At 35.0% G+C, this 23,017-nt stretch overlaps 1 protein-coding gene and 1 long non-coding RNA gene across 6 annotated transcripts; one reads left to right on the top strand and one right to left on the bottom strand.

Annotated features, from left to right (window-relative positions):
• Positions 1-7,970: 7,970 nt before the first annotated feature.
• LOC125683699 (beta-1,3-galactosyltransferase brn-like) lies at positions 7,971-19,387 on the top strand. 5 transcript variants are annotated; one of them, XM_056141472.1, is made up of 4 exons: positions 8,822-8,954; positions 9,076-9,204; positions 15,585-15,722; positions 17,127-19,387. In XM_056141472.1, exons 3-4 carry the CDS (start codon positions 15,688-15,690, stop codon positions 18,124-18,126), a joined length of 1,035 nt encoding a protein of 344 aa, XP_055997447.1. In that variant the 5' UTR covers positions 8,822-8,954; positions 9,076-9,204; positions 15,585-15,687; the 3' UTR covers positions 18,127-19,387. The 5 variants fall into 5 exon arrangements, with proteins under 5 accessions (XP_048781090.1, XP_048781089.1, XP_048781088.1 ...); XM_048925133.2 differs by lacking the exons at positions 8,822-8,954; positions 9,076-9,204 and adding an exon at positions 7,971-8,130; XM_048925132.2 differs by having other exon boundaries at positions 8,072-10,094.
• Positions 10,670-13,966, bottom strand: LOC130047116 (uncharacterized). Its single transcript, XR_008796163.1, has 2 exons — positions 13,865-13,966; positions 10,670-13,824 (listed from the first exon to the last, which is right to left on the bottom strand). It is a non-coding gene; the product is annotated as an uncharacterized LOC130047116 (long non-coding RNA).
• Positions 19,388-23,017: the final 3,630 nt, after the last annotated feature.

Here is a 23,017-nt window from a genome sequence, read left to right as displayed (position 1 = left end):
GCTAAGACACACAGTCTTTAGTTTTCACAGTTTTTCACAGAATCTAACCTACACGAATGACTGAAATGATAGAAACTAGTCCTGGAAAACTTGATGGGGAAAAAAGGTGTTTTCAGTGACTTCTTGAATGAACGCAGTATTTTGTTTAATGGGGTAACTCGATTAGCGCATACATGCAGCACTATTCTTCCTCAAGGTATTCTCTTAAATGTACATTTGGGCACAAAATAACACATAGAAAATGATAGCAGCTCAGTTTATTTCACTCAAACTATGGAATGATGTATGAGGTACATAAAACACACTTACATATATACAATAACAGAGGTCAAGCAGACAAAAAAAGTCAGGAGAACAGACAATATCATTGATTTTTAGAATGAGCATACATGACGTTTTTACATGTACTCAATCATTAGAAGACATATGTTTGCAAAAGTTTGTAGTGTTTGGGGCAGAACAATATTTTATTAAGTACAAATGTACTTGTTTTAAAAAATGTAAATGAACACGTTCAACAATATCGATATTTTCATAACTCAAATTTCACATGCATACAATGAAACAAATATCACTACTTTATCGAATAAATCTAACGGCAAATCAAATTATCTTATGTTTCTTGTGTCTCCAAACATAGCTTTCTGTGCTTGCTTGCAATATGCCAAAAAGGAAAAAAAAAGAAAAGATTCCTAAATAATTGAACTCAGTAACTTTTCAACATACTAATCGTTGTAGTGAAGACACATTTTATTGTCGATCTCTTGAATATATTACAATTTTTGTTTTACTAATGTTCACAGGAGGTTTCCATACTCCACAATAGCGACATGCATTAAATTCATTCAACCACATTTTATTTGCAGACTCTGCTAAAATAACGGTGTCATATGCGTCAAACTAGATAAACATCTTCAGATACGAAAAATAATTCTTCCACGTCCTCAGTAATTATAATAAGTCCAATAACATTTCCGTCATTCAAATAATCTTCGAAACCAATTACATATACGGTTCACGGCGGGTGTGACCGTTCGACAGGGCATGCTTACTCCTCCTAGGTACCTGATCCCACCTCTGGTGTATCCAGGGGTCCATGTTTGCCCAACCATCTATTTTGTATTGCTTATAGGAGTTATGAGATTGATCACTGTTCGTTATCTTCGCTTTTCATATACATGTAATGAGAACAAAAATGGAGATAAGTGATCTCCTTGGCGAACATCAACATTGCAGTTCAAATATTTGGATGACTATCTTTGATTTAATACATCATAGAATTAAACAATCTTTTTGAAGAATTTATCAATGAGTAAACTCTGGACATTTTACTTACAAACTAAATAAAAGTGTGAAACGCTTATGTTAAGTTTGTGAGTAAAATGTCGAGAATTTACACATCGATAAATTCTTCAAAAAGAATGTTTGACATTTATAATTCCAATTTTTTCCATGTATTATCAATTTCAAAATTTTGAATAGTTTCCCCGTACTATGTTATTTGTTTTCAGGCGTGTATGTATGTAATAATACATATTAGCATTTATGGATTTCTTGATGTGTAAATTCTCATTTAAAATATTTTTGTTCAATAAAAACAATTGTAATAGATAACATTGGAATTATGTGTACATATTTTGTCTATATCTAAAGCATTTATCATTTATTCCACTTTTAAGAAGTTGTACCAGATTCCGTCTCTTAAAACAGTATCAAAAGTCGCAAAACTATCAAAAGTCTGTTTAAAATCTATACAAGCACATAATAATTTCTTTTTGCTATTGCCAAGAATACTGAATACAATTTGAAGTACGATAATATTGTCAAGAGTAGGAAAACCTTTCTAATTCCCAACAACAGTAATGCTATAATGAGTTTAAGTCAGCATTTTGCAATTTACATGATCTTTGTGATGATCTTATTTGAATGTTGTCTGTCGTGTTTCATACCAATTGTTAGGCCGTTCTCTACATACTGAATTTGACTATGGATTACTTTGTTTCCTTGATTAAGATATAGAGCTAACGGCGGGAGTGACCGGTCAACAGGGGATGCTAGACACCTGATCCCATCTCTGGTATGCCCAGGGTCTGTGTTTGCCCCTCTCTTAATTTTGTACTCTTTATAGGATAGATCACTCATAGGCGTAGCTTGGGTTCGAATATTACCGAGGTAGGGGGTCGCTATCGACATTTTAACAACGTAAAAGGTTTTTTGGTTTTTTTTACCGAGGCAGCTGCCTGAAATGGTGAATCATGCGTAACATGAAATACAATCCTAGCTACTCGCTTTTGAAGTTGTTTCGGAGAAGCATTACCCCATATCACGAGATAATAAGTTAGTACATGGCAAAGCATCAATGAAGGGTGAGTTGTTTCCTAATTCTACGCAAAAGATATAATTTACAAGCAATGGATTTGCAAACTGGACGTAGATTGGGGTGTATATATTCTCTTTAGAGAAGTCGAGAGGCATAGCCTACATCGACTTCTCTTCGCGAGCATTCATATTTTGATTCTGGAAAACGTGTAAATGCCGGAGTCGGTGACGGTTTATGTTTCAACCGACATTTCGACTCAGATGTGCCTGGATTTACGCAATAGACAATTTGTTTTCAAACATTTAACCATTTTCTACCCAAAGTTTCTTTGATCCAACATTTATGTTTTGGACTAAATGTTTAGTCATATTATGATATGTTTTTGGTGCAATTAAATTGATGCTTACTGTAAATTGTTTAAAAACGCCGTTTTCTGATCATAAATTTGGAACTATATGTACTTCGTAAAATGCGTATGAATGTAGGATATACACGTGGTGGAGATGTAAAAATACGATAAAACTTGTAAAATAAGAGACAAACAGCTAAACGGTAAATATGCACTTAAAAGTGTCAGTTGGCTATGAAAAGAGCCTGATGTATTACCTGTTGCCTGAACTTTTAAAGGGAAAGGAAACCGAGAATGATTGTTTATATCATGTGATTATATTGTCACGTGATTCCAAGCGTTGACAGAGGTGTATGTGAAGCTTGCGTAACGCGCCCTCTGGTGAGAGAATGACATTTAACAGCAATGCACAAAACCGTCACAAGGAAATCAACACTTACTTGCTTTTAATCCATTTTCAATATGCCCGTCCCGGGTTTAAATCACAACTCTAATTACGCCAGCCTGCTTTTCTCTTAACTGGTCCCCTATTGTGACAGCTCCCAAGACCAGTTAACATAAACCCGGGACAGGGGACATGTTGAAAATGGATTAAAAGCAAGAAAGTGTTGATTTCTTTGTGACAGTTTTGAGCATTACTGTTAAATGTTTGAAAACAAATTGTCTATTGCGTAAATCCAGGCACATCTGAGTCGAAACGTCGGTTGAAGCATAAACCGTCACCGACTCCGGCATTTACACGTTTTCCAGAATCAAAACATGAATGCTTGCGAAGAGAAGTCGATGAAGGCTATGCCTCTCGACTTCTCTAAAGAGAATAGGGTGTATAGTCTATGTGTACCCTAAGTAGTTTTTTAGCGCTATCATTTTATAATTCAGAAAATTTTACAAACTATGAATCAGAAATGGGGACATGAAATTTAGTTTTTGTTTCTATCTCAACTGCATCTTTAAACATTAATCGAAGAATGTTTCTGTTTTCAAGAAAATTAGGACCGGTACGGCTAGTGTCTCACACCTAGTCCATTGATAATATATTGCGTCACAGTGAAGACAAAATCAGAATGTTGTCGATAACCATTCGGAGACAACACGCTCTTGAGACGGATAGAGAGACAGACTCCTCGGAGACAAAGATTCCAAGACAACAATAGCGTCGAAATAAAGCATGGCAAATACTCAGTGATATTCAGAGTGTATACGCTGCTCTGCTTGCAATCAATATGTATGTACATGTCTCTCGCCAAGAGAAAGCACCAACGAATAGAACAATAGAGTCGTCTTTGGATTTTTACATTCTCATAAACAATACAATGTACAATCAATCAAGAGAGCATTGGAGTGGAAGACTATTCAGGATGAAACGAAATGAAACACAAAGGAAGCTCTGTGTTATGAATTCTGGATCTCCGAATACACGGTGCGATTTCTATGCTGCACAGAGCATAGTGTGCTTTGATCTAAGTTTGCAGCATATAATTCAATCTGTACAACAAAACAGAAAGAGGAAAAACGGGTGTCTCTACAAGAGGCCCGGGCCTTGCTGGTCACCTGAGCATCCGCAAACGAGCTATTTAGTAAAATTGTCGAAGTTGCTTAGCTCTATAATGTATTTTACACAACAATAGCGTGGCTTAATGATACACGGACAACAAGCATTGTAAGAATTCGAATAGGTGATTTTACAATGTGGAAAAGTTTTCATATATTTCTAACATTGTGTATATCTCACCCAGGTTGCCACATCCAGGCCAGAAAGTCTTTCTAAGGAGATATGAAATATATAAGTTTGGTAGACAGATTTGTAGTTTCTCAGGATATACACCTCGCCTGACCTTGACCTTGACCCCATGTGTTGTGGAATATATGCCTTGTAGACAGCTATGTGCTTCCTCTAATTATGCATTTAGCTTACATTAAAGGGAAAGGCAACCCTATCCACATTGTTGCTTTTATGATAAAAGTATTACTTACTGATATCGTAATTGACAGTCTTTAACAACAAAACAATTAAATCAATATTAATGTATCATATATTTTGAATTACCCGCCGCTAAGAGAGTGGCCATTGAAGTTTAATTTATGACATCACACCGTCTATTCCGGTTTATTTCATTAGCAGCACTGTAAATATGACAAATCACGAACAGTTAGGTTTGGAGCCATATAGATTTGAGCCCGCTCTTTTGCAAGAAGAAATTGAGAAAAGAAGACATTCAATCAAGTCGCAGAGCAGGCAGACGGTAAACGTTTCTTCATACAAATGTCTTGAACCTCAACTTGTCATTGCGCAAATGATGAATCCACAGTTTACGTAGTCTTTTCTTTTCAAATGACTTGGTTGAGTCGGGAATTTCGAGAAATTTTTTTCACATCTCCCCTTCGCATTGTAATTAACTGCTTGCCAGGAAGGCATCAACCTATTTATCCGTAAGATCTACCACATGCACATATTTGATGATCTCACAGGTGCTTGGGTTCAGGACCCCCTTCCCCCATCCGAATAAGCTACATGAATTGATTTAATTAAATTTTTGTTGAAAATACATGTCAACAACGTCTTGCATACCCATAAAGTTCAAAATAATTCAATATAAGCCCTTTAAAAATACCCTCACTGGTTACTATAAGTTATATTATGATTATTGTTCATAGATAAAACGTCGTCGATATATCTTGAATATTGAATTGAAGGCCACAGCCAATTTTTTTTTTTCCTTTCATGTAGAAACTTTTGAATAAATTATGTCTCATAAGAATATAAAAACAGATCAGCTTTAAAAAACAGCACAAGTCGTGCCCATGGGTATTCCAACAGACTGTTGGAGGACCTGATCACCAAAGACCACGAAGATATAGTAAATGAAGAGCTCTAGCATATTTTTATATCAATGTTTGAGTACTTGTGCGTAGAATCAGAGTGGTGTTTGAGGAAGTAACTTTTTATATGACTGATCACTAGATATGAATATTTCCTTTTTCCATTTTTGTTGAAGATCAAATACAAAAATTTCTTATTTATCGTGAGGAATGTGGTTTTAAAGTATTCCTAAATATGAATTCCGTTTCCATTAAATATTACCAATGGTAAAGATTTTTAAACATCAAGTTATTAATACTATGTACATGTACATATATGACAAAATTGACCCTGTCCAGGAATCCAAACCCTTGCCTCGGGAGCGAAGAAATTTACAATTTTGCCAAAAGGCTTCCTGAATATACAGTCAAATCTTATTGGTGTCAACGGAAGAAGAGTTTTAAACATTACAAGCACTATATGCCCATTCTGTCCCCTTCCTAGAGACTGTGACCCTTTCCCCGGGATCAAGAAATTTACAGTTTTGATGGAGGGTTCTCTGCTCTTCATAACTACATGTATATACAGTTTTCTATAGAATAAGAGAAGACTTGAAAATTAGTCAATTTTTTATATTGAAAATTTATGCCCTATCCCAATAGCCACTGAATTGTAAAAGTCTTGAAATTTGCAATGTACGTTTCTCCTACCCCAAAGAGGTTTTATACCAAATTTGTAAAGTTTGACAAGTTAGTACACACACTAAAGTTTGCATCACAAGAAGGTATTCGTATACACTTTAGCCTTAGACTTGGTCGTTGTTTAAACTAATTCAATCACAAAAATAGCTCAACTTCGTCGACCCTAGTGTTGTGGTATTGTTTTATTTATTGAGATAATATCTGATAGTGTCATTGTTTCCTGCATGTACTAAGAGAAACATTTCCCATGGTATCGATCTATGTCCCGACAACCAACACTCGAGACGTCATCATAAATGATTTTTCTCACAGTGCGTGTAGTGCGTAATTAAAATCTTAAACGTCTTATTTATTTTCTTAAGTCAATAATTTATTGGCTTAGGTCAATAAATTATTGGCTCCGGGTAAACAAATATCTAGAACAAACAAGTAGAGTCAAAATATTGCAATGTTTTAAATTTTTTGTGATTAGTCGGGCGAAGGCATGTTATCTTTAAATATCAAGTTTAAAAGGGAAATAATGGGGGTCGATTTGTTTAAAATATTATAAAAAAAATTGTAGATTCCTAGTAAGTGCACATGACCAAAGAATATTGTGGTTTTTTATGATCTATCCAAGCTCAACAATTTTTTTTATCTATTTAATAAATAAGGATAAATTTACTTGGTTGATGTTTAATGAAAATAAACTAGTAATTGTCAAACGTGAACATCAAGTTAAAACATCTTATATTTCCCTATTCCAAGGACTTATTTTATTGGGGTGTATATATATATATATATATATATATAGAATAGAATATGATTTATTTCCAAATTAGGGCCCTCTCGGGCATACAGCATACATGATTGTTAACATTTCAATGTGCAATGACGATAAAAAGAAAAACAAAACAAGAGTAAAATCTGCACTATTAGTATGAGCAATGTTCATACATGAGACGTTTGAACATGATAATACTTATTTGCATTATATGTAAGTACCACCGTGTATCCTAATGCAAAACAGTCAGAAATACACATAGGGGAAAAAATATATATATACATATATATATATATATATATATATATATATATATATATATATAGATGTCCATATATATACATGCACACAACAACTCTACATGTAATAATAGTAAAGGTAGTAAAGTACATATGATTAACTCCACTGTAATGCAAAAGATAGCACGGGACAGTACATATATATATATAGAAAGAGTTGATATCACACAGTATATATATATATATGTGTGTGTGTGTGTGTGTGTGTGTGTGTGTGTGTGTGTGTGTGTGTGTGCGTGCGTGCACTAAACAATACTAACACATTTACTTTATATATCATTTTCAGAAGTGTTGCATATGCCGCCTACATTCTGCGCGAGGCATAGTTTCAAGTCTGTTATTTATCTAATCTTACTCAAGATAATTCATTACGAGTTTATCTACAAATATCCTCATACAAGATTCCGTGTCGAGGTATATATATTGAAATACAAGAAAACTTTTGATAACGTTAAACAATTTCGAAAGTCTTGTTTATTTACATATTCATTCATTCATTGGTTTCCTACGATCGAGACTATAAAGCAGAATTTGCATTAAATATTCCATCTACAAAAGATGTACACCTGAGCTACCATTTTCTTATAGGAGTTGTGTCTTTAGTGGAATATATTTATAATTCTACGAGCTCGAGGGAGTTTTTAAAAATCTCATTGTACGCATTTATGTTTGTCCCCGAGATCAACTATGACAACAGGTTCTGTTACAGCAGGCTATTGATAATAGAGGGATTCAGTGACAATAGGCTAGACCATAAGGATATTATAATACCAGGAAGTGATCAGGCGAGTCTGAGTGTTTCCGGAGAATAATAGCCGTGTGACGCGAGTGTACTTTGGAATGGTAGGCCGGTAATGTTGGGACAATCCTTTCCATCAACACGGATTTTCATTTCATGGTAAGTTATTTTCCATTGTATGTCTATCGTTACCACCTCTGGACTACAACGAGTGGGGTAAAACAATATATAGTTGGAGGGTACGGGAGATCTTTATGGAGGGTACGGGAGATCTTTATGGAGGGTACGGGAGAACAATTTTCATCGAAAAGTCACATTGTTATATCAATTTTCAATAGGTGCTTTTGCCGTGTAGGCATATATGATGATTTTTTTCTTTATAATTTAAACCTAAAATATATTATTTGCTATGCTAAAAGTTGACCAAAACAATGTTCTCCCATTTCAGCCCCGGTTTTGGCCTCTAGTCTTTCAGGGTACGTTTGTCCCTAAATGATTGACTCTATATTGTTTAACGCCCCTCTCAAGAATATTTCACTCGTATAGAGACGTCACCATTACCGGTGAAGGGCTGCAAAATTCAGGCCTATGCTCGGCGTTTACGGCCTTTGAGCAGGGAGAGCTAGTCTTTATAGTGCCCACACCTGCTGTGACACAGGACCTCGGTTTTTGCAGTCTCATTCGAAGGACCACCCCATTTAATCGCCTCTTGCAACAAGCAAGGGATACAGAGGACCTATTCTAACCCGGATCCCCAATTCACAAAACGCAGGTCTACCAAAAACTTGGAAAACCATTTTTTTTTTACGGTAAAGTTTAAAAATGCAACTCAGGCAACTCAAACCATCAGTGTAGCTCAGAAAGCTATACCACTGTCATTGTATGCAGGGGTTCCGGTTTTGTTACGGATCGAATCTATCTCGCACCAAATTTATACATTTTATGCGTGTATCTACTGTCCGGTCTGGCATTTAAAGATGCAGGTGAGCTTCTGTAAACCTACAGAAGTAGTTTAGAATATTTTTGAATGAATGTTATGTTTCCTTGTGAACCAGAATTCATTGAAGATTTCTAAAATTATTTAAATTTAACACACACCCTTAGGTAGCAATTCTTAGCGTGGCGTGCTTATTTGTTTCTTATCAACTCTACATCAACGACATGGTATTCTAGACCTTTAAATCGATTTAATGTGCTGCTCGGAATTCACTCGGAAATAAAAACACAGAATCGGTAAGTAAATAGTTTGGGGTGGATATCTTTCTTTTTTCCCCCTTCTTTATTATTTTTTTTATATTTTGGTTTTTGTTGTTGTTATATTGTTTGTTCAGTTTGGTACAATTTCACAATGAACAAAACGATTCTAAAGATGATAATATGGCACAGAAAAGCTAACAAAATGTGAAATCATACAATTGTCCAAAGATTGAGAGGATTAAGAATTGATGAAATAGGCTTTATCAGTAGATGATTATTTCATAGTCAGGTGAACGATTTAATCCATTAAAGGTCCTGTTTTTGTTGAAGAGACATTGCTGCCCCACGACTATAATCAATTTAATGTGATAAAAAAAAAAATAGGACTCAATGGTCAAGAAATACCATTATAGCGTTGAATATTTATTTTTTTAAAAATTATGTACAGTTTGACAAAGTATACAGAAAAGACAAATGTCATATGCAACGTCAAGTCAGTGTGGCTTGCCATGTACATATGACCTAACACCCGGAATTCATTGATTACACTGATTCTTCGTCATTATGTGTGGCATCTCTAAATGTTATAGTCATCTACTCAATATTAGAACATTTACAATGAATACAAGTTGACTGTCAAATGATCGAGCGTTTAATTGAACAGAAACCCCCACCCTCCTTCTACAGACGGATTCGGGAACGCCCACAGTCGCTAAACGTACGAATACTGTCTTTTAATGCATAAAAATTCAGATCAATAGCTACCACCCTCTAGTAAACAATATTAAACGGAAGAGTGAATCCCTGCAATCAATGTGCGTCGTCCACAACCAACACAAGCCTGCAAATTGACACTTTCATCACGTGGTTTTCTTAGTTTGTCGTATTATTGTAAAGGGAAGGAGGTTGATACATTTCGAGAGCAGGTGAGAGTTTGCTATAAGCTATAGTGAATTTACTATGAAAGATTTGGCCGTGCTTTTATGTACGCATACTGATGTATATATTTTTAGGCATGAACATCGCTTCAGGCCCCAGTTGTGTGTGTCATGTGTTGTATGCTCTGCGTAAATGTATATATAGCTCATTCTTTTCAGTAACGAATAACCTTAAACAATTTTAAAGTGTGCTTAAATAATTATAGGTCGACTAAATATTGTTTTTCCCTCGGGGGATAAGGCAACATTTAAAACGAAAAATAAATAGATAAAAAGATAAAACTCTGCAGAATATATGTATACTGGTACAGTAGATGTGCATCAGAAGCAAAACGTTTTCATTATCAATGGGAAAATCAATTTAGTCATTTTCCAGCAATGAACAGCACGTGTTGCGATGTTTACAAGCGGGCTATTCACTATGTAACATTTTGAAATTTACAAACTCCGGTTCCTCTGCATTTTTCTACGCGACAGACTGCACCCTTATTTACAGCCGTAAGATATATCATAGATGTGTCATCAACATGATTTATCTACCTTATGAACCAAATAATCAAATAGAATTTTTAAAGTATTATTATTTCAATACGCTATACAATTTATACAAGAGGGAAATACCATATATCCGTCGAGATTTGGGTTTGATTACGATAGAACTCATCGATTACGCCTGTTCGGGACACCCGCCGCTTTTCAGTTGTTATGATGTGGTAAGACATGCATGCATAGTTCTCGGGTCACGATTGTCATCTCTCTTTCTTTTTTTTCTTCTTCTTTTTTTTTTTTTTTTTTTTTTTTGGCAATTTACTCGCCATGATAATAAAACACCATTGTGGACTCTTATCGTGGTTTAGGACTCGTACAAAAGAAAACGTCCCTGCTTTTATGTGTATTCTTCAGCTGTTTTTCAAATTATCGGACATCATTTTGATGTATCGCAGAATTATCATCCGGAAGACATGACCTCAAAATGATAGAGGTTTACTGCACTTCTGCTTAATGAGTGCACTTCTGGCTCGTAGGACCGTGTTTCTTTTGATATTTATAATCTCTTTCTTACATCATTTAAAAATCGTTTGTTCCTTCTACGTTGCGATCTCAGGAACCGATTGTGAAGTTTTTGGTTTACACACACATACACAAGTTGTAAGTAAATGGCTGTCCAATGACTGACTGTCAAGAAACCTTACTAATTATTTCCTTATCACTTTTGACGTCGGGGACATCATTGACTACACATGGTTTTAAAACTGTCTAAATCTTTCGAATTTCCTGTTTTCTGTAAGCGCTCAAATGTAAGAAAATACTCTAATCGTTGCATGTTTTATATCAGGTTTTTGGTTGTGCACATTACAACACGTAGCCTCAAATGTGTTATCTCAATGCACTGAACATGTGTTTGGTAACATTGTAACAAGTGTTTAATCAGGAAATTGTGTTTTTCCTTTCCTGTGTCTCAACAATTTTGAATTTGCAGATTTAATCAAGAGTAAAGATATGTGATCTGATAATTCGACATTACACAAGGAACATTTTCCGGTGTGAACATTTTTTTCATTTTTCAATTTTTTCCTGTCGACTCCATTCGTAAGGTTCAAGTTACCCCGCTTTGTATCGTCAAACCTATCGTCTTGAGAAGCATTCAATAACTGCAAACTTTTCATGTACATGTATATACATATATATACATACAGGCGAAAGTGAATTATTTTTGGATCCTTGCCATTAACATGTACATGTTCTTGTAATGTGTGAAATCAAATCGATGGAGCAATTACATTTACCTAAACGTCCACACGTCATGGTATTGGCATTCTGTGGACAATACACTGTTACTCTTGTTGTTTTGAATGTAATCTCCCTGGTTGCCACTTTGCTCTTACCCTCAAATGCTTACGTAACATCACATTAGCAACGGATAAACATAGATAACCATCAGACTGTTTGTCCCTGACGGCTGTTGCACATGCATTCTCCGCTAACTATCGCTTCAGGTACCTGATGCTTGAAAGCTGTTGTTGGACATAAACAAAAATTAGTGGCGGATCCAGAAACTTTTCAAAGGCGGTGTTGCGACTGATCAGGTTTGAAACTTTGTCGCCCAAGAAAGGGGTGGGGTAGAGTTGAAGACCCCAAAATGGTAAAAAAATTACTTTTTAAAAATTTCCAACCCATTGGGGTTTGTAACCCCGTCTAGATTCGCCACTTAAAACAAGTGTCTGTTTTATACTTCAGGTGACACGTCATATCAACACAAATCCGCCCTTCTTCCCCAGTATCAGTGATCAAATTCTTGGATCAACAAAAATGAAATGGATCCCACCATATAAGGACGATATCTCAAATTTTTTTTGATCTTTAGCGATGAAACCCCTTTCGACGAGTATCTATATCAAGATGAGCGCTATCGTTTTTCTTTCCTTTTTTCTCCCATTACAACAAATCACTTTTGAAATCCATTTACCCTTTTCAAAGAACATAAATCATATAATTGATGTTAAAGCGTGCTTATAAATTCTGTCAATATGTTTGTTTAGTAATACATATAAATACATTACTTTCGAGTGCAGGTCTTACCTAGGTCTGCAAGTCAATGTAGACTGCTGTCAACTACAGATTAACTTAATCTAAGTTAGTCAATGTACACTGGTGTTATTTACTAAATCTAAGTCAGCCAATATCACTCTTGTCAACATTGATATTAACTCAATGTTTTAAATCACAGTAACTTAAGTGTAAGTCATGCAATGTATCGTTATAATTTTTCAATATAGTACATGTATTATAAAAGTATTTTACCATTGTTTGCAACACACAAAATATATCTATAATCAACTGGAAATATTGTCAAACCAGTACTTATCGAAAGCCCACGATACGTGACCTTTTGACCTAACGAGATTCACTAAGTGAATTCGGGGGGCAATATAGAATAGATAGATTGATTGATTATATATTGTTTAACGTCCCCCTCGAGAATCTCTCACTGATGTGGAGACGTATATAGGATGGCTGACAGAGTACAGTTTATCGTACTTGCTGTGTAGTTCTCAGGGAAGAGATCGGACATGTAAACAGCTAGGCTGTGCTTTCTAAAATAATAAAAAATAAACAAGACAATTTTGATGCAAAGCATTAAATCGACCGCTAGAATTTCAAGCATTTAAAAAAAACTGTTCCCAAGGAAACGCATGTGAAGTTTTTAAAAGTGCATCATAACAAGCAAATCATTTAAAGAAAAAAATATTAGAATTACACTTATAAATACAGGTGTTCAAATAGCGATTCATGGCAGAATAATTGATATACCTGTCTACTGGGGGGAAATGAAAGAAAGTATTTTTTTTTAAATCACCATCAGCGGATTATGTGTGTACTTTTCAAAGGTCTTCATTCACGCTTCAGGTCTACCTGGTGTGCCAATTCAAACATCTTTGTTATTTTATCGGGTGATGGAGGTAGCAAGCATGGCAGGAAAACAATTAGCGGGTTATGCCATTTTTTCGATGATGATTGTAGCAATCATTCCTCATTCGATAAAACAACAAAGAAAGACATTTTGTTTCTGTTTACATGTATTTAACATTTGATGTATTTTTAAAAAGTATAAATTACATTATCATATTATTGACTAAACGGAACATCCAATTCACCCTTTGATAATAGTAATGAGAGCGACCAAATGTTTTAACTAACAAGAACGACCGAATGTTTCCTATAGAGATACATGTAATAGTAACGAGATCGAGTGTTACCTATAGAGATACAGTAATAGTAACGAGACCGAGTGTTACCTATAGAGATACATGTAATAGTAACGAGACCGAGTGTTACCTATAGAGATAGAGATATAGTAATAGTAACGAGATCGAGTGTTACATATAGAGATAAAGTAATAGTAACGAGATCGAGTGTTACCTGTAGAGATACAGTAATAGTAACGAGACCGAGTGTTACCTATAGAGATAGAGATATAGTAATAGTAACGAGATCGAGTGTTACCTGTAGAGATACAGTAATAGTAACGAGACGGAGTGTTACCTATAGAGATACATGTAATAGTAACGAGAGCGAGTGTTACCTATAGAGATACAGTAATAGTAACGAGATCGAGTGTTACCTAAAGAGATAGAGATATAGTAATAGTAACGAGAGCGAGTGTTACCTATAGAGATACATGTAATAGTAACGAGACCGAGTGTTACCTATAGAGATAGAGATATAGTAATAGTAACGAGATCGAGTGTTACCTATAGAGATACAGTAATAGTAACGAGATCGAGTGTTACCTATAGAGATACATGTAATAGTAACGAGATCGAGTGTTACCTATAGAGATACAGTAATAGTAACGAGATCGAGTGTTACCTATAGAGATACATGTAATAGTAACGAGACCGAGTGTTACCTATAGAGATACATGTAATAGTAACGAGATCGAGTGTTACCTATAGAGATATAGTAATAGTAACGAGAGCGAGTGTTACCTATAGAGATATAGTAATAGTAACAAGATCGAGTGTTACCTATAGAGATACAGTAATAGTAACGAGAGCGAGTGTTACCTATAGAGATACAGTAATAGTAACGAGATCGAGTGTTACCTATAGAGATACATGTAATAGTAACGAGATCGAGTGTTACCTGTAGAGATACAGTAATAGTAACGAGAGCGAGTGTTTCATATAGAGATACATGTAATAGTAACGAGAGCGAGTGTTTCATATAAAGATAATAGGTAAAAGGATCGATATTTGCGGTGGGTCTCCGGCGATGACATCTCGTTACGGTGTATGAATCTGTATCACCCGTTCATTTCGTGCATTTGCTTGTCGAATTCATACTGGAAAGGTGCTCCTTTTTGTATCATTCAGGTTCACGATAGGTTTTTTTTATGCTATTTCTTTCATCTTGTAGATTGCTATCCTTTTTTAAAAACCACTACGTTTTCGTCCTCAGGATGAGCGTTAGGCCACACGTTACAATTAATCAACAAATAAACAAAATAGATAGAAATATCAAAGTTAACTGAAGAAAAAAACCCAAGATTGACCGTATGTGCAACTGATAGCCTCGGAAATGAATGAACGGTAGCGATAAGTTCAAATCAACTTCTGATAGATATATCAGTATGTTATTCTAATCTCTCTCTCTCTCTCTCTCTCTCTCTCTCTCTCTCTCTCGTTGTGACAAGCCGTGCTTTATGTGAAGTGACAGCTTTCTGTATAAATCTATGGGTTTTTTTTTAAGAAAGTGAAACTTTCCTCACACCTGCCAATTTGCTGACGTAATCAAACAATCCATATGTGCATACCAAGTGATAAAATTAGCGCCGTGTTGTCTCATTTTCTAACATCACAATGCTACTATATCTTGTGTAGCGTCAGTACATTATTTCATGGCCAGAGGTCGATATTAAAAATGTTATTGCCTGTTCCGTCCGTGTTTACGCATGTATGATTTCTTGTTCTGTAGAGGGACAGCGTTTGGGGGAATCTGGACTGAAAGATTTCCTCCTGGTGACGGAACCCACGCCAGGAGGAGCTGTCTGCATGGACCTCGGAGGAAGGAGCGAGATATGGAGCTGTACACGCCGACCCTGTGGCAGAAAAGGTCTCTCTCTCGCTCTCTCTCTCTCTCTCTCTCTGATGAATGAGATGAAATGCTAACGTTCAGTTTTAGTCATGTGACTATTAAACATGAGTTACTAGGCGATTTTGCCTAGGTCATGTGATCGTATTATCAGACAGGAAATGTGACCACTTCATTTTGTCTTCAGTATTAAAAGCCTAAGAGCAATTCAGACACAGATGATTCTTTGTTCTTTGGTCAAGTACTTGTAACTAAGGAGATAATCTTAATCAAATGCTAAATTTTATGACAATGTGTCCTCCAGTTCTTGTTTGTTCATTCAGCCATTAACAGTTACAAAATACTCTTCTTTGGAAATATCACCAATAAAGTACTCAGATCGTTACAATATAAATAGTGTTCAGATCGTTACAATATAGTGTTCACATCGTTACAATATAAATAGTGTTGATCGGTTTAGTAGCGTCCATGTAAATATTTGTGATACTAGATGTTCGTTTCGGGTGCGTTCAACTTGCCCGTGATGCTTTGCAGACAAAACGATGAACCTTCTGTCACAAACCAACATGTAGTAATTCTTTTTCCCCAGAGCGATTTGCAGCAGCTGATGAATCAGTATACTAATATTGATATTGTTGTAAATCAATACACTTTGATAATTGGATTCTGTCTGCATATTTAATAATTCTATGTAATTTGAAAACCAGTAACAATAAACACTGGTTGCCTAGCTGAGAATAATGGTAATAATGGCTAATTCAAAATTCTGATAATGGAATAAGATGTTGAATTAGACTTGGTCGGGAAAGAGGCAGCTAGTGATTAATCGGTGGATTAATCCCTGTACACGTTCTATACTAGCATCACAGAAATCGGTTGGTCAATGGCAGTCACTATGGTAGATGTAGACGGAAGTGTATATTTTGCACATTCTGATGCATTCAAGTTTTAGCCAAGAAATACAAGAAAAGTACAGTTTTGTATTTTTAATAGCGATGTTTTCTGTTTCACTTACTCCATCAAAATTATGTGTACAAGTATTAAATAGAAAAAATCAAAGGTAAGGTCTACAGGATATTTGGAAATTGAAGTGATACGCTTTACTAATTTAAGTAAAATTTGACGTTTGGTTATTGCAGCGCACCGATAGAAAGAGGGATAAAATTACTAGATTGATTAGAAGTCAAATTTGTTTAACAAGTGTAGAGGGCTTATTGATTTTATTGCCCAATTCTAAAGTTATTTTTAATTTCCGACCTCATTCTCAAACAATGTCCCACAAATACTTGACGTCACAACATCAGAATTCTACTAATTCTCTAGAAATAGAAACACACATGAACTTTGTTTATAGTGTTTACTGTCTTGTAGTTAAGTGCCCATAAAATTGCCACCATAATAACTTTTATGAATATCGTATTTCAGGCAGTCTAAGGCATCTGTGATAAAGGGCGTGTTATCTATATACTTCCGGAGTCCAAAACGAGCCTTGTTGTTGACTTTAGTCTTTTTGTCCGTCCTCTTACTGATTATACAACTATTGAGAACTGTGTTTTGGCCAAAAGAGTTCATCTACCAGTGTTATGAGGATTATGGATATCCATTGAATAAAACAGTTGTAAACTCGCATCCTTATAGGTATATAACTAATGCGTCATCAACTTGCGCAGGTGTACCGGAAGTACTTGTCATAACGCTCGTCAAGTCCGCAGCGGGAAACTTCAAACAGCGACATTACATAAGGAAAACATGGGGCAAAGACGCCAAAAAGAAGAATCTAAGATTAGTTTTCCTTTTGGGACACAATAAAGAGAACCAGTTTATGGTAGAATATGAAAACAACATGGAAGGCGACATCGTACAGCAAGATTTTCACGATAACTATTACAACAATACAATCAAAGTTACCATGGCACTTAACTGGGTTTCTACCTTCTGCAAAAATGCAAAATATATTCAGATTGTTGATGATGATATGTTCATTAATTTTCAAAATGCTCTCGGTTTTCTTGAGGACAAGAGAGAGAGCGGTCGTTTCTATCTCTACGCGGGATATCATATACGAGAACCAACCCCGGAGCGAAGCATGGAATCTAAGTGGTATATATCTCCTACACTCTATTCATTTGACTGTTTTCCTCCATATATAGCCGGGGGATATGTTCTAATGAACTCTAGGACTGCCGCAGCGTTTCAGAAAATTATCCCATACATTCCCACTCTGCCGTTTGACGATGTGTATTTTGGCATTGTCTCTCAGAAATTATCAATCATTCCGTCCCACATAAACACTTTGGACGTTAGTCGACCCCTGACCTCGCGAGAGAAAGTTAAGTGCCTTATAGCTCTACATGATTATACAACTATGGAAGACTTTTTGCATGCATATAATATAACGCATAATAGATTTCTAGAGGGAAGATAACATAAAATGTCAGTAAGCAAAATATGAAATGGATAATTTGATGCTAGATTATATGTACATCAGGAATTCAAAGAAAATTGTGATATTTTTGATAAAAATCAATTCCTCTCGTAACAAAGTTAATTGGATCTCACACTAGTACCATTCTAAGTGGCGGATCCAAAACTTTCAGAAGAGGGGTGGTAAATGTCTGAGGGCTGTAGTAAGGCTCACGATGGGTCCAAGGCGAAGTCATTGTGGTGGCGAGGAGGAGAAGTCCCTTGAAACTAACGCGCTTTGACAGTATAAGGCGTATATAGTTTGGTATTTTTTAACATTTTATGAAAAAGAGATCTGAGGCTGGATCCGCCAGTGGTTCTGAAGTTGAGCAGCTTTTCATTTATTTATTACATATGTATTTCATTTAGTTTTCATGTTTTTGAATGGCTGAAATCCTACATAGATTGATAGCTGCATTGGTTTAATGTCGCTAACATAACTAAACATCAATTGTCATTTATTGATATGCATGTGATGATGTAGAGGGTTTGTATTGCTTTCTCGAACACAAAATGACGGAAAGCTATGTAAATATCAACAATATTTTTACCTTGGGTGTAAATACCGCACCAATTTAATGGGATGCAGTGTATTTTTTCACAACCTTGACTTTTTATTTGCAATCTTGGTGTTTTGTATGTTAAACGAAATCCCTGTTCCTTGATACAATTTATGGTTTTTCCAAACAATCAAAAACAAAATTGCCTCTGAGAATGGGGGGGGGGGGTAACGACTTTTGATATATTAGACTCAAACTTCAAAAGAATATTTGATTATTAATTGATATATTCAATAATTCAAGTTTTAATTATTTTGATTCAACCCAATACCTATCTATTTTTCAACAAGTACTTAATATAAATGTGCGTGTGTCCTCTGAAAGCTAGCTGCGTTTTAATTTATATGTCGTGTATCGTTAGAAATGAGTAGTTTATAAGATTAGTTTGGAAGTGATCGTCTTCAGTTCCGTTTTCTCTGTTTCTGTAACCTTCTGTTCTGTGTTGCCGTGTGCTTTTGTTTCCTGTTTTCAAGCACCTCCTCCTTAACATACATGTACGTTATATAAAGGCTTCAGAAATTCATAATTATGTGGTTTGTGTAGTTCTGTGTTTCATCCTTTTTTTTATTCTCTTCTTACTTCCGTGTAGTAGTGAAATTTATATTGTATACAATTGCTCTTTATGATTATTGTGCAATAAATATATGTATTTTTGTAAGAGAATTTCTCTTGATGTTGGTAAATACTCGCCATCATGTGAATCTCCATGGATTTCTGTGAATATTATCAAGTACATGAGCCTGTGTTGTAGATGATCTTTTTAAATGGGACGATAGTATTACTTAGTCTGGAAAAAAAATGAATCTTTCGCTGTAGAGCTGTGAAACCATGTCTGGTCACATCATAGAACATTATACAATTATTGACTATTGATGAGGTCTTACTCCTGGTTAGTTATTGGTTGACAAAGGTCATAGGCTGAGGTCAACCAATACCTGACCGGATAGGTATCGATAGGCCTTGTTAGACCATCAACCAAGGTAGTTCACTTCCGAAACTTCAATGCGCATGCCTAGCTTGCTTCCGGGCCTTCAGTGCACAAGTCTGGTTACAGAAAGTTCAACCATTCTGTAAGCATAGGTTGGTTTGCGGTAGACCAGACATGCGCAGTGACACCCATTCCGGTTTCGACCAACGGTAGTTCGATCATACTTTGGTTCAACTCTAGTTACTAAAGTTGATGATCGAACTAGGCCATAGTCACGAGTTGATGATGGAACTAGGCCATAGTCACGAGTTGAGGATGGAACTAGGCCATAGTCGCGAGTTGATGATGGAACTAGGCCATAGTCACGAGTTGAGGATGGAACTAGGCCATAGTCACGAGTTGATGATGGAACTAGGCCATAGTCACGAGTTGATGATGGAACTAGGCCATAGTCACGAGTTGATGATGGAACTAGGCCATAGTCGCGAGTTAATGAAAGAAATAAAAAGTATTGAGGAAAATATTTCTGAAGGCAATATAAATAAGTTATATAATAAAAAACAAGAGCTTGAAAAAATTTGAAAACATAAATTACAAGGAAATTATATCAGAAGTAGAGCTAAATGGGTAGAGGAAGGGGAAAAACCATCAAGCTATTTTTGTCAACTCGAATCAAGAAATTTTACAAGTAAGATCATTCCGAAGTTGGAAATGGATATTGGTGATATGATCCATGATCAGTCAAAAATTCTGATTGAAACAAAATCTTTTTATGAAAATTTATATAAAAACAATCTAGATAATGCAGATTTAGATAAAAATATTGAGCTAGCATATGACAATATTCCTAAACTTTCAGAAGGGGGGTCTAAAAGCCTAGAGGGGGAAATCACTACCTGAGGCATCAAAGACACTTTTCAATATGAAATCAAATAAATCACCAGGATCTGATGGTTTTTCTACAGAGTTTTTCAAAGTTTTTTGGAAATATATCGGTGTGTATGTTGTTAGATCTGTTAATTATGGATATAGAAATAATATGTTGTCCATCACACAAAGACATGGGGTAATTACACTGTTACCAAAGGGAGATAAACCAAAACACTATCTAAAAAACTGGCGACCAATTTCATTGCTAAACACAGTCTATAAAATTGCATCGGGAACTATTGCAGCTATATTTAAAAAATATTTAGACAAAATAATAGACCCAGATCAAACAGGATTCATATCCAACAGGTATATAGGCGAAAATACTAGATTGATATATGATATAATGCATTATACTGAAGAAGAAGAAATCCCTGGTCTTTTATTACTCATTGATTTTGAAAAAGCCTTTGATACTTTATCATGGAATTTTATACAAAAAACTTTAAACTTATTCAACTTTGGCCCTTCCATTAGAACATGGGTTAAACTCTTCTACACTAATATAACATCAACAATTAACCAAGGTGGCAACCTATCTGAGGTCTTTGATGTTCAAAGAGGCTGTAGACAAGGGGATCCTTTATCTCCGTTTATTTTTTTGATATGTGCAGAGATTTTGGCAATAGAAATAAGAAAAAATTAAAGGCATAACAGTTGGTAATGTGGAGAAAAAAATTTCCCAACTTGCCGATGACACGTCAATCATTCTTGATGGTAGTGAAGAAAGTCTTTCGGAAACTCTTAAAACTTTACATGCTTTCTCAGAAATGTCTGGACTATGTATGAATTACACAAAAACTCAAACAGTATGGATTGGCTAAAAAAAATACAGTAACGATGTTCTTATTCCCAACAGTAAATTTAATTGGAGTACTACTCAATTCACTTTACTAGGAATACATTTTGATGTCGACTTACAAAATATACCTAAATTAAATTATGATCCAAAATTAGTAAAAATCAAATCTATGCTAAATCAATGGGGGAAGAGATATTTAACTCCCATTGGAAAGATAACAGTTATTAAAACATTAGTGTTACCATTGTTGAATCATATCCTGATGTCCATCCCTAACCCATCTATTGCCTATTGTAAAGAATTAGAAAAGCTATTTTTCTCCTTTGTGTGGGGTTGTTCAACCCACAGGGTAAAGAAGGATGTAATTGTCAAGAAATATGAGGATGGTGGTCTAAAAATGATAAATCTAAAATCATTTATTGCTTCAATGAAATTGTTTTGGGTAAGACATCTTATCTCTACAAATAGGGGGTTGAGTAATTTCATATCAAATTTAACCTAAATAAATTCACATCCTGTGGGATTGAATACACTAATCTACTTTTAAAGACATTAAAAAATAAATTTTGGGTAGATGTATTCAAGGCCTGGATCGAATTACAGAACAGTTGTACTGAGTCTAATGTTACTGCAGATTCACCTTTGTTTTACAACCCTATGATCCATATTAGCAAGAAAATGTATTTTAATAAACATTTATTCGACAATAATATCAGACACATTAATGATATTATTGAGGAGGACGGTACTTTTTTTAGCTATGAAACTTTTATTTCTACTTATCCAAATGTAAAAATTAACTTCTTGGAATATGCAAGTTAAAACTTGGATTAAGCAGTCAGGTACAGACACTAACTTTAAAAGATTACCAAATCCTTTTATTAGAAAAAACATTTACAATGTACTGAAGTGTAAAAAGTCAAAGTTTTTTTTATGAATTTTTAAACAAAAACTCTTTAGTGACTGCAGGTACAATAAAATGGAGTCAGCTTTTGGATATTGATAACAGAGAATGGAAAATTTTCAATATACTACCCTTTAAAATAACTAAAAACTGTAAACTCCAATGGTTTCAATACAGAATAAATAACAGGATTTTAGCAACAAATTCGTTTCTATTCAAAATTAAAAAAATAAATTGTAAAATGTGTACGTTTTGTCACAGAGAGGAAGAGACAATAGAACATATACTGTGGGAATGCGATTGTGTTCAAGCATTCCTAGATGAGTTTCAACTTTACATAGAAGATAAAACAAACTTTCATATAGTTTTTACCAAAAAATATTTTATTTTAGGTACTCCTGGTAAAAAGTTTTGTATGCAAAATACTCTTATCCTTTGGTCGAAATACAGCAAAATGTACTGAGAAATCATTGAACATTCGTTTTGCAATATCCTACTTAAAAGTCTTTTATGAAACACAAAAATTCCTATTTTACAAAAATGGTGATAGCGAAAATTTTGATACCCAGTGGAACAGATGGAGCCTGATCTTTACTTAACTCTCTCTCTCTTTCTCTCTCTCTTTCTCTTCCTCTCTCTCTCTGTGTGTCTCACATATAAAAAACTTGTCTGTATTCCTACATGATCCTTGGTATGTATATATTGAGAACATATATTATGATATATACA

The sequence above is a fragment of the Ostrea edulis genome, chromosome 6, assembly GCF_947568905.1.
Source record: "Ostrea edulis chromosome 6, xbOstEdul1.1, whole genome shotgun sequence".
NCBI classification, from domain to species: domain Eukaryota; kingdom Metazoa; phylum Mollusca; class Bivalvia; order Ostreida; family Ostreidae; genus Ostrea; species Ostrea edulis.
This window is presented reverse-complemented; position numbering and strand designations above follow the sequence as displayed.